This window comes from Ochotona curzoniae, unplaced genomic scaffold, assembly GCF_017591425.1.
Source record: "Ochotona curzoniae isolate NIBS_2020 unplaced genomic scaffold, NIBS_Ocur_1.0 contig_50, whole genome shotgun sequence".
In the NCBI taxonomy this organism is placed as follows: domain Eukaryota; kingdom Metazoa; phylum Chordata; class Mammalia; order Lagomorpha; family Ochotonidae; genus Ochotona; species Ochotona curzoniae.
This window is the reverse complement of record NW_024466446.1, coordinates 7,987,634-8,002,112: the sequence shown is the minus strand read 5'-3', so window position 1 is coordinate 8,002,112 and position 14,479 is coordinate 7,987,634. Positions and strand designations below refer to the sequence as shown.

The following is a 14,479-nucleotide window of genomic DNA, read 5'->3' as shown; positions in this document are numbered from 1 at the left end:
GCCAATGAATTCATTCAATTCACATTTCTCTATTAAGTGCAAGACCTTGAAGTCAGTGACGGGATGGCTTAAAATCAAACACTGAGAATCAGACACAGAGAAGAAAAAGGCAAATACTGATGAAAGCACATCATTTTTACAGCCACAATTAAACTTTGATGCTAACTATCCCTCAGGTATACCAAAAGTGCTTTGGATGAGCTAAGTGCCTCTTTTTTACAGATAAAACAGTAAAGCACAAAATCACACACTCAAATGAGCAGAGTCGAATGTGGCTAAGTGCAAGACGAGCAGTGACTGTGACAGAGCACAGCTCACTCCACCCCTGCACCCATTCCTTTCGTCTCCCACTTTCCTCGGCCTGTAGTCTATACAGGACAGAAACAGAACCCTGTCCTCAGATGCTCCTGGGGGTGACCTGCACCAGGTGCCACAAGGAAGAAGCAAGTGACGACCTGGTGTCACCTCACACAATATCCAGGAAACCATTCAGTTTTCCTGACAGGCCTCAAGTCCAAACGGCAGTCATTTCCTTTTACTTGTTAAAAATGTCAGTGCAAGTTTGGGTTTATAAAGGAGATTTCAAATTAGGAATCCAGGAGGGCCTTGTACCACAAAATGAACAATGAACTAGCTATGTATATCACAAATACATACTATGTGTGTGTGTGTGTGTGTATTCACCGTGTGTCTAGAATATGTGAAGTGTTATTGACTCACCAGAGTAAAAGAAATTTATTGACTTTTTCAATTCAATGTGTATAGCCTAATAAAGGCAAACGAAACAAAATGCCAAGTTCCCAATCAGGGACAGTCCGCCTCAGTACAGGAAATACCAAAGAGACATCCTAAGCACAGCTAGAAGGAAGAGGTGAGATGCTGTGCTGGCTTGGATAGGGGAAGGGTAAATAGAGAAATAGTGTGGGGTCTACCTCACAAAGCAGGGAACTGTGCATCAGTCCATGATAGGCACACCTGTCTGGATGTCGGAGGCTGGGGGAGGAGACGAAGCAGAGAATGCTTTTGTGGCAGAGCAAAAAGAGGGCAGTCCAAGGGGCCGATCTGGGGGGACATACACAAAGGTGACATGAAAGCACCAAGGGGGGAATGGAAAGAATGCTAACAGATACAGCTGGATGCTACAAGTAACAGAGGTGGTTTTCAGGCAGTGGTGATGTGGACAGATTCGGTGACCCAAACATGTAGTTCCTCACATCTTCACAACAGTTCAATCATCGAGATTATCTCCCACTGTCATGGGAAGAAGGCTGAGGAGTTCAGAATATTTGAGTATACTGAGTGCAATCATAAAAATAATACAGAGTAAACCCAACATTCTAAATTTCCTCTTAAGAATATTAATAGATAACAAATTCCATGTGTCGCACATTCTTCTGATGTTAGACCTGTGACAGCAGCGGGGCTAGGCGGGTAGGGGAGTAGAAGAAAATCCTTGTCCTCCTAGTTTGGGATGATGGAAATCCAGAAATCGTTGGAGGAAAGAAGAGACACCTTAAGAATAAAAGCAAGCAGAGGTTATCAGCCTGGGATACACCAGCACTGAAGTAAGGGGAAGAGGCTACAAGGGGCAGACCATGTTGAGTTAATCCAGAAAACCAACAGGCTGCAAACAAAAACCCAAATGAAAAATAATCCTGATGACTGCAAAAGATCCCTCCTCCCCTTACTTCTTGACAAGATCTTGAATCTTAATTCAAACTGCCTGAAAATCCCAGTGAGCTTCAAAACTTACATTACGATTGATGCAAAGCAAATCGCTGAGTGGGACAAATACTAAAGCAGAAACAAAACTTACTCAGAATCAGGCAATTATATGTAGGTAGATTTATTTAATCTACATGAAAAAATTACCAAATTTCTAATTACTAATTTTATATGAGTTGATAAACACAAATACTCTTAAAATCACTTTCCATGAAAAGCATATGTTTACTAAGTAGCACTAAAATACAGACATCACTAAGATGTTTTTTTTCTGGACTGTGGGAAAGCTATCAAAAGGGCCTAACAATTTTAATGATTTAATCTTTTGTATAATTGACTGAGAGGGAAATGAGCACATACTCTTGAGCACACCCAAGGCATTGAAGCATGAGCCTAATTTGAGTTGACTGTTCAGGTTAAAAGCAAGGAATCAAGCTGGGAAATCCAGGAAGTGTCATAAGTCACATGAGCATCTGGAGTTCAAGACTTACATTGCTCCATTGGTGTAGACGGTGTCACTTCCTTCCACATACTGCACCTGAGCTGGGTAAACGTGCTGCACCTGTTGCACAGTCTGGACCTGCTGTACCTGGAAAACAGATGTCAGGACTTCAATGGAAAGCAAGTGCTATAGGAGGAATCCACGGCGTGAGAGTACCTCAAAGGTTTTCCAGGCACTGTAGCACAGATGGCTGAGCCATCCCTTGGAACACATCATTTCACCGGTAAGGACTTGTAACTTGTGTCTCCAGCACTCACTACTGTTTTCAATATGAACTTAATGCTAATATCCCAAATAAATCATTAAATGTTTTTTAATACCAAAGATGTAGTCATTGTTCAAATTTCTTTGATTACGAATTTGTAGTGGGGATTGTTCAAACTCGGATCCACAAAAGGTCTACACAGTGTATTTGGCTGGTATTTGTTTTTCCTCTTTTAATCTCTAACATTCCTTCTTACTCTTTTTATTTTCTGCCTATTAATGAAGAAACTGGATCATTTATCTCTCAGAATTTCTGTCACTCTAGCCTTAGCAAAGATCACGCCTGAGGTGTGACCTAATATTTTTCTCTGACTTCTTCATGTCATAGGAACTACAAATTAAATCTAGGTCCCTGAATAAGTTCAGTTTTTGAAAAGTTGCATATTTCCTACTATATCACACTAGTTGGCATTGAGCAGCTCACTGACTCTTCTGAAATATTAAGTCTGACCATCGGGTTCAGGTGTTGTCAACCGAAAACTTCTAGTTGAAGGTTCCCCTATCCATCTTGTACCTGAGGATATTAGTAGCCACTAATTATCATCTTCTAAAGATGTCATCCTTAACAAAAAATGAATAAAGCTGTGTAAATTTAGAGTAGTTTGTTACTTTATCCATTGGTAAAAAAAAAAAAATTCTCTCGCTTTCTTATTTTGAAATGTTCTTAAATGAAAATATTTGGTAATATTTTATTAATCAAATACTGAAAAAAATAACTTTACTTCCTATCTTCCAATGGTAGCTAATGTGCTTTTTCAATTTTTTCGTTATTATTCTCAGCCTATTTGATGTTTTCAATTCTAGCAGTCTTACTTGTTCAGCTAAAATTGTCTCATATTTAACCAGTGATTGGTTGTTCAAATGAGTGTCTGTGACATGACCACAGCACCTTTCTTAACATCACTTGCTTCTAAGATGTTCCACGTTTATAGCTTATATTTTCTGTCCCAGATCTGGAGGTAGTCAGCATGTTTCAAATACCCCTGGCTCTTACAAAGGAAATGAATTTAAAAACTACAAGTTTGGGCCATAACTGTGACCACTAACACTAGGCAGTTCATAATTCTAGGTTGTTAGCTAAAAAATTCAAATAATTTTAAAGGAATAAAATACACATCATAGGTCCATACTAACTTTACAATTTATACATGTATTGAATATATCGGGCACAATATTTGACTGTCTTCACTCTGAACCATAAAAAAACAAATGGTTCTTGCAGATTTAACAACATTTATTTGCCTTATTACAAAATGTGTGATAGTCTTCAAAATACCAATGTTCCCACAATATGATTATCACAAACTGTTTGTTTCCTTCCAAATTTTGTCCCTATAACATATAATGTAACATCCAGAAATGTATAATAGCTTGTGATGCTTTGCAGTCATTAGAGAAAAGTAACAACTTTGATACACCCTTAAACTCACATATTTAATTGAGTTTTAGAATTTGCTATATGCAGATACGTAGATATATGCTATGTGCAGATACATGCAGATATATTATAGCAATGAATGAATGCTTCAGTCTTGGCCTGAGCTGAGCTAAGCGCCAGGCAGAGGGGAAACAGAAACTGCATTTAAACAGAGCAGTGGAATATTTTCCAAATCTGATTAAAACTACAACACAGAGAATGAATACTTCAATGTAAACCAAAGAGTAGATGCAAAAACTACACTAAAATAATTTATGATAAAGTGCCAAAAATAGTAAGGAGAAAAATGATAAAGCAATTAGAAAATGAAAACAAGATAACCAATGCTAGCGTGATTGGAAAGTTTCCAGTAAAAAACGAATGGCCAAGAAGTTGAAATGCATCTTTAAGCTTGTGAGAAGGCGAGATGGTAAGCTAAGATTTCCATAATCAGTGAAACATCCTTGAAAAAGACAAGAGAAATGCATTTGTCCAAAAAGCTGACAATACTTTTCACACAGATATACTTAGAAAGAAATACAAAGGTTCTTCAAGGTGAATAAATATAATATCAAATGGAAACTGAGATATATACAAAAAAATGAAGAACACTAGAAATCAGAAATTTGTAGGTAAATTCTAGAAAAATTTTTGATTGCTTTGTTACCTTTGATTTTCTGAAGAGAATAATTTAAAATAGTAAATAATATCAAGCCTATATATAAGCTAATTGTATGTACAACAAAACAACACAGAAGATAATAAAGCCAATGATGGTAATACTTGGAAATTCTCAATAAATCCAATGAGAGGCATAAAAACTGGAAAAGAAAGAACAGATAAGGCTGCTTCAAACAATGACAGAATTAAATGCAATCATTTTAATAATTACACTTAACAGACAAGATTTCATTCATGATGGCTAGAATGGGAAAAATGTAATATTCAACTATATAATAGCCACCAGTCAAGGCTTCAAACTTACACAGACAAACTAAAAAACAAGGAGACTGTGGAGCAATCAGGGAAGCGGCTGCCTTCCGTTGTCAGCATTCTGTATAACATGGCCACCGATTTGAGTTCCACACATCCGGCTCCCTGCTAATTCATCTGGGACAGCAGCAGAGGCTGGACCAAGAGTTTGTGACCTTCCCACTCACATGGGTCAGCAGGATGGAGCTCTAGGCTCCCAGTGTGTGTCTGGCCCAGACAAGCTATTTTACAATCATTTGTGGAGTGAGCCTGCAGGTGGAAGATCTCAATCTGAGGGTGTGTGCATGTGTGTGTGTGTGTGTGTGAGAGCATGTGCATGCCTCCTCTCTCTCTGTACCTCTGCCTTTCAAAAAAAAAAAAAAAACAAAATCTTAAAGTAATGAAAGTATATAAAAAGACAAATCTTGCAAACACTATACCACAAGAAATGCATAGTGGCTTGCTTGTATTACTACCAAAGTAGACTTCAGATCCAAGAAACTTTCAGAGATAAAAAGGGTTACTTCATCAAGAAAGTTATCAAGAATAAACAATATAAGCAAACCACATATCTGGTTCAACTAAGGATGAAGTTACAAAACACGTGTAGCAAAACTTGACAGAAGAGGGCCTGAGCTGTGGTATAAATGCTTAAGTTGCTACCTCTCACTCCAGCATCCCAGAGCAATAACCACATTAAGAATCATTTAAGAGGGTCAGTACATTCTCTTGCAGCAGGCAAGGCCATCATCTGGGCTAATCAACTATATCCACTGTTGCACGCATGAGGCATAGTAAGTGCAGGCTGGTTATGCTTTGCTGCAGCATCAGCTGGCAAGTGCTGGGAGTGGGAAAAATGCTGCAAAGCCAGACTGCCGAACCACCTGGAAAGTACAGATGCTGACACTAGGAGTGGGCCTATTAGGGAAATTGTAGGCCTCCCTGATGGGCCATAGCTCCCACCAGTGAGCATGAGAACCAGGGTTTGTGGGTGAAATGGCTGGACAGGCAATAGCAGCCACTGGTATGAGTGTGGGTTGGGATAGGTTGGGTTAACCTAGGCCACAGCACCCCTTGGTATGTACAAAAGCCAAATGGGATGCAGGACAGACCAGACCATTCTGCTGCATATACCAGCATGCACAGGAACCAGGGCTGGGGCCAGGAGTGGTGGGAGCTATTGGGGTCGCCACACCTGGGCTGCAGTGCCACTGGTGTCCATGAGGGCCAAGTGTGTCCTTGTGGGTAGGGTTGGGCTGTGTCACAGCATCCACTGGTTTGAGTGTAAGATGGGGCTGGAGACAGAACTGATCCAACTTGAACCACCACTGTGGCTATAGACTGATGTGGGTGACTAGGCTGAACCCATACTAGCAAGCACACACAGGAGTCAGGTCTAAGGTCACCTCAGACAAGGTTTCTTTGGGGACCCTGCCTAGAACTAAACTGTTGGACTCATAACTCCAACCACGGGGGGGGGGATCATAGGATCTGTACTATGACCAAGGAATACATGGGTAAGAACTAGACTTGCTAAGTTGCTAAGATGGTGCAGTGGATGGCATGTCCAGAGGCACATGGGGCATTGGGGGATACAGCAGTGCATTGGAACCTGCAGAGGACACCTAGTACCACAGCAGAGGATGGAGAATAGAACAAATTGGACAACTCTCTTATCCAAGTATCTGGGAAAATGAAGACTCTAAAGTGGACTATTGTCAGTCAATGGAGCTTGCAGGGATTTCCTCATCCTTGGAGCAATGAAATCAACAGCATTTCAGAATTATTGAAATCACCTGAGCAGTTACCTCGTAACATGCTCCACATTGGGAACCCTGGGATGACATCAGGTAGCTGTTCCCCATCCCTGGGTTCTCATGTGGTTAGGATGCTGGGTGTGGCTTCTCACTTTCTCTCACCCCTTCCCCCAGATATAGGAAGAAGAAAAAATTGGACACAAGATTTTCACCCACTTTCCCCTATTCCTCTACTCTTCCTGCCCTAGTCAATGTTCCACATGGGCATGCATCCCTTTCAACTATGCAAACATCATCAAAAATAAAATTTTATAAAAAGAAAAAAATGATAGAGTACAGAATAAAAGATGAAAACTCATGATTATAATCTTTTCCTCTCAGCAACTGATAGAGAACAAACACAGAAAATGAATAAAGATGTAGAAATCAACCAATTTGACAAAAATCATCATCCATGCAATAACAGACGTGCTTTCCAATGCAAATGCACATGAATGTAGAAACTTCAAAGACTAAGAATAAAACAGGCAATGCATTTAACATGATTAAATAACACAGACCATGTCCTTTGACCAAAAGAAAATGAAGTCACAGATAAAAACAAATCTAGAAAACCCCCAAAATATGTATAAAATGAACACATTTTAATACAATCACGGTACAAAAACAACCGCAAGGTAAACTGGAAAATTGGTTAAGTTGAAAAATAATGGAAATAGATCAAATTTTGTAGAATGCAATTGGAGATACAAATGACTTTAAGTGTAAACTCTAGAAGCAGACAGTCTAAAGCAATAATGTGTTTCCACCGTAACAGGGAAAATATGGAAAATGACTGTAACCAAAAATAACTAAACTGTATAAAACAGAAAAACAACAGAATGAATAAATAAAGTTATCAACAGCAGGTATACTTATCAAAAGGGAAAAGAAGGTTCAGATTGGGAGTTCTGGGAATGAAGGGGAAATGCCAATGTACAAAGTCATAAAGCAGTAAATAGAAACATCGTAACAAGCCAATTCATTCAACCACATATACAATGGACAGAATCTGTAAGATATACATTACCCAAACTGGCAAAGAAAAGGACACCCACTCTCCCGAGTACAAAAAAAAACCAACTAAATCCCAAGAGGAAACTGCAGACCCAGACAGATCTCCTAGAAAATTTTTCAAAAAGGAGAAAAGTTCCAATATAACACACAGACGAAAAAGTAGAGCAAAAAATGAATACATGACAGCCACTTTCGAAAGGCTAGCCTAACCCTGAGATGAAAACTAGTTAAGGTATTACGAGAAGACTATAGACTAATGACTTTCATAAACAGAATTACAAGAATTATTAACAAAGTACAAATAGATGTAGCCAAACAATATATTTACAGGACAGTACAGGTGGGGTTTAGCCCAAGAACGCAACGTTAGCTTAGCATAAAAAAATTCCATACATGGAATCCACAACATTTACAATATAGAAGAAGGGCCACATGATCACGTTAGCAAATGCTGGAGAAGCACTGGACAAAATTTAACGTCCATTTGTAACTGAAAACAAAAAGTGACATTTTCTCACCCACTCCTTCTCTTTGCATATTCCTTCAGTAAGCAAAAGAATGAAGAAAATTTCTCAATCTGACAAACACAACAGCAGTTGAAAAAAAAACACACATATAAATCATATTTTATAAAAATATATTTTATAAAACATCTTCACCTCAATCTAACAAAGACATCAGTAAAAAAAATACACATATATTTAATAGTGGAAGACAAATCTTTAGAACTTAAGAAATGATCTTTTTCATATTGAGTCATCTGTTTAAATGATGAACTAACTCCTTACTATATTTTTTATGAAAAACAAAGTAACTGCTACCTGGATTCAAAATCCTCTCATTAATAACATCTAAACCTTGATGGATATTTTCAAACAGAGCCTCTCTGTTCCTTTATATCATCCATTAAAAATTCTTACATTCTTGCTACCTTCTCATTGCTCATGTTGTCTTCGTTACATAAATTATTCCATCAACCAATACAAACCCACTATTCTTTCTGTGCCCGATTAAATGCTTAGTTTTTCTGCAGAATCCTTCATAACTTATTTTACCCCATGGGAACTGCCTGTTTTGGCTCTCAGGACTCACTGCCCAAGTAGTAACTCAGGGCTCAGTAATGATGTGGCCAATGTGGTGAGGCAGCAGAATCGATCAATGCAGAGGAAGGACATTCCAACTTAAATCCGTGTGCTCACATTGGCTGCTTGGATATATGAGATATCAACTATTTCCTTGAATAACAATTTCCTTGTGTGTGAAATAAAAATAACATCTAGTCCATAATAAAGAATTTTTCTAAGGAACCAACGCTTAAATATAAACTACAGATACGCGGTATGGTATGAGCCTATATGATGCACATAACAAATCTTGAATAATTGTTGAAATCACCAAATATTTCAGAAACAAAAAGTCTTGTCTTCTTAGCAACTGAGTAAATTCTATCTTTATTTTCCACTTACTGACAGCTATAAATATACATGGTCATGCTCATCTATGGACACTTAAAATCATGAAAGTCTATGATTAAAATAGAAATCAAGCTCAAAATGTGAAGAATTAGAAAAGAAATTTGGATAAATGCTGGCGAACTCATGTAGGACAGTAAAATATAAATATGTCTACTGATAACATACAAGCTTTATAATAGGATGAAAAAACAGCACAATTCCTCACAGTATCTCCTAAGTTAAAGAACTGACACAGGGGATGCAAGATCAAGTTAAACAGTGAAAACATGGAATGACATCATGTAATGATTTTGTAAGCAGTATAACTTTCAGTATATACAAAAAAAAATTGGGTTTAAGAGGTCATAGTAAGAATGTAGTATGCAAAAACTGGATTTGGAGACACTGTAGTTTAAGAAGGTACTCTCAAAGCCTTAACGGAAGTGGAGGAGTTAAAATAAATAAGTGAAAAAGCATGGGGAAGAAGAAAAGAAAAACTAATCACATTATATCTCTCTGTGTGTGATTCCAGCAATTACATATTATGATCCTTACAAGATGTATTCTTGATTTGTCTTTGCCATTTGAGGTTTTTTTTTCTTTTTCTTTGCTTTTGCAGCACAACTCTATTTTATTAGTACAGGTAAAGTCAAAGCAAAAGAAATGCTCCCTTCTGCCCCAAATTGAAGCTAGTCATGTCTAGAAAAGGCGCTGTATTCACGGGACCAATGTATCTGAACTTGCAAGCCGAGGCACAGGATGGAAAATGAGAATGGCACCACCCTAGTTCCCCGGCAGCCCAAGTGCACACAAAGCAATGCCTTTTACATGTTCCCAAAGACATCACAGTACTATGAAAGCACTGTAAATATTAAGAAAAATTACTCAGTAAAATAAAGGAAATGCCTTGTGAATATCTGTAAAATTTACATTATCAAAATTGTAATAAATGAATTACTTCATTAAAATAATAAGTGAAGCCATTTGTAAATACTAATTATTCCGAAATGAAATGATAAGACCTACTTTTACAGTCATTTAATGTGTCAGTATAAATGAAAGGCGGGATACTGAACACTACTTTCTCCAAAAGAATTGTGATTCAAACTGTTTAAATTTTAACACTGTACTTACATTAAACATTAATACGTGTTCCCTGATTTAAATGATTATTTGATACACATTTATTTTTTATCTTAGCTACCAGTATCTCAACACAGCAGAAATTGAGGTGAGCTTTTCTGAAAGTGGTGGGGAAACCGGTATGCTGGAGGTGTTTGACTTTCGCCCTCCAAAGTTCAATTCACACCTGTCTTGGTGAGATCTGTAACCTGCCACACTTGCTATCTGCCTTTATCAAAGCCTTTGCAGGGGGCTAGGGCAGTGGTGAGCAGCACGCTCATCCTCCGCCTGCAAGCACCAGCACCCATTGGGCGTCGGTTGCTGTCCCACCTGCTCCACTTCTGATCCGGCTCTCTGCTAATGGCCTGAGAAGGCAATGGAGGATGGCTCACCTCTTGGGACCCTGCACCCACATGGGAAAGCAGAAGATGGTCCTGGCCCCTAGCTTCAGATTGGCTCAGCTCCGGCCATTGTGAAACAGCCAATGGAAGAACTCACCCTCGATTTCTCCTTTTCAGCCTGTGAAGTCTGTCTTTCAAATAAAAATAAATTAAAAATCTTTCTCTAATAGAGATGATAAAACGAACTCTGTAAAAACATATACTATCACCCTTAATTTTATTTAAATATTTATTTACTTGAAAGACAGAATGAAAAAAAGAGATTATCTTCCAACACCTAGTTCACTCTCTTGTGTGCCCATGGTCCGGGACTGGACCCAAGTTATGTGAGAAGCCAGGAACTTCATCCGGGCCTCCTTCCTGGGTGGCAGCGACTCGGGCACTTCAGCTTTCATCAGGTGCCATGCTGGAAAGAGAGTGGGCACCAGACACTGTGAGGTAGGGTATAGCTGTCTCAAGGGAGGAGTTAACACTGCACCACAACATCCACCCCTTCCTCTCTTAATTCCACTGCTCTTCCCTAAAGAAATCCTTGGAACTCTATCTAAAGAAATAGTTCTCACCACTTTTGAATTTCAAGAATCAGAGAAATAGTGAAAACTAATCTGAAAAGAGATAAAAGTGGAGTTAGCAGAGATGATCAACAATTTCCTTAACTGAACAGTTTGAGGAATAAAAAAGATTTGATTTTATCAACTTAGAAATGATCCTGGATAATTTTTAAAATGTTCCCTAGCAGCGTCAGAGCTTGGATGCAGCCATTTAAACTGAAGTTTGAGATGCCGGCAGTTCATGTCAGTGTCCTTTCCAGCTCAAGGTGCTCCACTTCCTGTTCGGCTCCTTGCTAATGTGCTGGAGAAAGCAGCACAGATGTCCAAACACCTGAGCCCCCGCCACCCATTTGGAAGGGCAGGATTAAACTCCAGGGTCCAGGCTGGCCTGGCCCAGACCTGGCTGTTAGGGCCACCTGGGGGAGTGAACCACAGGATAGAAGATGTCTTTCTCTCTAGGTCTCTCCCTTTATTTCTGTCACTAAAAAAAAAAAAAAAAAAAAATTTAAATGCTCCCTAGTACATCAGAATGTCAACAGCAATGAAGTATATTTTTTCTAACATTCTTTCCCAGTTTATTTATCTCGTCAACTGAAAGAAAAAAAATAGTCCTTCGAAATATAAATATATGCATTCATATTTACAGATACTGGAGAATCAGCAAATTTAACAATGTCATGTTTATTCATGTTTAAATTAATAGAAGCATCTCATATTACCCTCAAATGTAGTGATACAAATGTTACTTGTTTATTTTGTGCATACTTTTGTTAATTTGTATTATTTATGATAAGTGAGCACCAAAACAAATTACATAGCACAAGAAAATGTGCTAGCACAATGAAACAATTAGTACATTTAGAAGATAAATTTGTGCAATATGTTATTTTGGATGTGCTTCAAGAAAAATAAGATGCATCACACTTTCAAGTAGACACCCTTTTCAATAGTAAATGAAATCAGTTTTAACGGTGAAGCTCATTAGTCAGCTAAGAGCAATTGTAATCTTATGACGTCAACATCTTCACCGCCTTTCTCATATAATTGCATTCCTTACTCATCCAGCTGACACCAAACACTTCAAATCTTAGTTCTATGAATTGCCACAAATTGTATTAAGATCACTCGAATAGACCCATGGGAGATATGAGAACTTTTAGAAGATCAAGAACATGCGATATTAGAAGAGTTCATGTGACTGATCAGATGTGAAACTTGAGGGAGAAGAATGAGCACCCAACAGCTGTTAAATCAAGGACAGGTGGTGGCGGGGGCATCCAGAGGAGCAGCAGGGAGGCAACAAGCAAAGGCACTTTTACAGAATCTCTGAGAGAGCAGCACTGCAGAGAAATGCAGCTCTGGAGGAGAGGTATGCAAAGCAAGCCGAGAGAACGCAGCGCAGCTGTCCTGGAGACAAAATGGAAGATGCGGTGTTCCAAGAGGGAGCATGACACCTGAGAAAGGACACATTATAAAAACAGAAATCTTACTCCCTCCCAGTGCAGACCACAAGAATGCCCCCAGTGTAGAGCACTGGGAATGAAGAGAATCAATGTTTGAACTTCCATTTCAACGGCCTGAACACTAACAGCTGCATCACACAACTTTTTAATTATGTGGCTGATGCTCGATGCTGATTTGTCCAAAAGTGGTTCAGTATCATTCCATCAGATCCCCAATGGTTAAAACATGGAAAATGAATTGTATACCATGCAGTATTTAGCAAATCTTGTCAAGAAAGAAGCTGAAAGGTATCTTGGATTTGGAACATAATTTGTAGGTAAAAGTTGTTTATATTTTATAACCATAGCATCACAGTGGATAAAAAGGATGAGTAAGTAACAGGATACACTGGGGGTGGGGGGAACACAAAAATCCCATCTCTCACTCTGTTTCCTGAAATAGTGATAGGTTTCCTTGGATCAACAAATTAACTCCCAAAATTCTGCCTTGGCTATTCAATGTTCTTGACTTTGATTTTCATTTCTTCAGTGACACATTAGTCATTCAGTAGCATGTTATTTAACTTTATAGTGTTGTAAATTTCCTTTTTTTTTTTCTTCCTGTTGTTGATTTTGTTTTGTGGCTTATCTTTTAAGGGGATGTATAGTAACTGTGTAATGGAGACTATCATATCCAGATGTGAGGCAACAATGCAGTATGCATCTCTACTTCCAAAGATGGACTCCCAATGAAACTGTTTGCTATATCTTGACAACAGGATGTTGGACTCTGCCATTGTGCATAATGATGGACACATGACTGTGCATGAAGAACTATACTGTCATAATGATACAGGGGAACTCAGTGAAAGGGGAGGAAAGTGGGGAGGGGATAAGGGAAATCCCAGGATCTATGTCATAAAATGATAATAATTTTTAAAAAAGTAAAATTTAAAAAAAAAAAAGAAATGAGAGCCACCACACATAAAAAAAATGTGATGTATGTGAAAGACTGGAAAACAGTGTGTGGTTAACTTAAATGGAAGAATCCACTTCAGGTAAAAATTGTAACTCATTCACTGACATTAGAAGTTCACTCACTGCACCTGTTACAAGAGTTTATCATCATACACTGTGTAGCTGCTTCTGTTTGGTTGTTGAAGCTCAGATATTTGGATACAATTTTCTTGTAAGCAGACTTTCATTAAATGGTGCTTCTAGTACATTCTAATACATTGATCCTTACAGATTTTGCATTATCAGGACTATAACCAGACCTGTAACTTAAGGTTTGTGGGAACTGTCTACTGAAAAACTATCTGATCTGTAATTGACAACTTAAAGTTGTTAGGGAGATGTTTTATTGTTACACTTGTTCATCAAGCAGAATCGTAAGAAGGTATGGCCATGGCAGCACACTCCTCAGATTTGTGACAGATAGAAAAAAAAAAAAGAATCAACAAATGAATGAATCAGCGCAATAAGTCAGCCCTAATCGCTTACTATCCATCTCATGAATGTAATGCTATCTTCAACAACACTCCCTTTGGGAGGTCAGCTCTACTATGCTGCATTAATTACATTCCTGGGGAAGCCAGCACTGTGGTAAAGACACTTCCTGCAGTGACAGCTCCTGAGAAGGGTGACAGTTGGAGTCCTGAAGCCAGTTCCGTGCTAATGCGCTTGGGAAAAGCAGCAGAAGACAGCAGGAATCCTTGGTGACCTGGAACCATGGGAGGTTTAAATCAAGTTCCCGGCTCCTGACACAGCCCTGGCCACTGCAGTTATCTCGGGAGTGAACAAACAGATGGAAGAT

General features: G+C 38.6%; 1 protein-coding gene across 1 annotated transcript in view; it reads right to left on the bottom strand.

Annotated features, from left to right (window-relative positions):
• Positions 1-14,479, bottom strand: part of RFX3 (regulatory factor X3) — a 250,403-nt gene that overhangs the window by 103,334 nt on the left and 132,590 nt on the right. Inside the window, exon 3 of the mRNA XM_040988901.1 lies at positions 2,217-2,314. Coding sequence (XP_040844835.1) covers positions 2,217-2,314 — 98 coding nt within the window. The remainder of the gene's footprint in view (positions 1-2,216; positions 2,315-14,479) is intronic.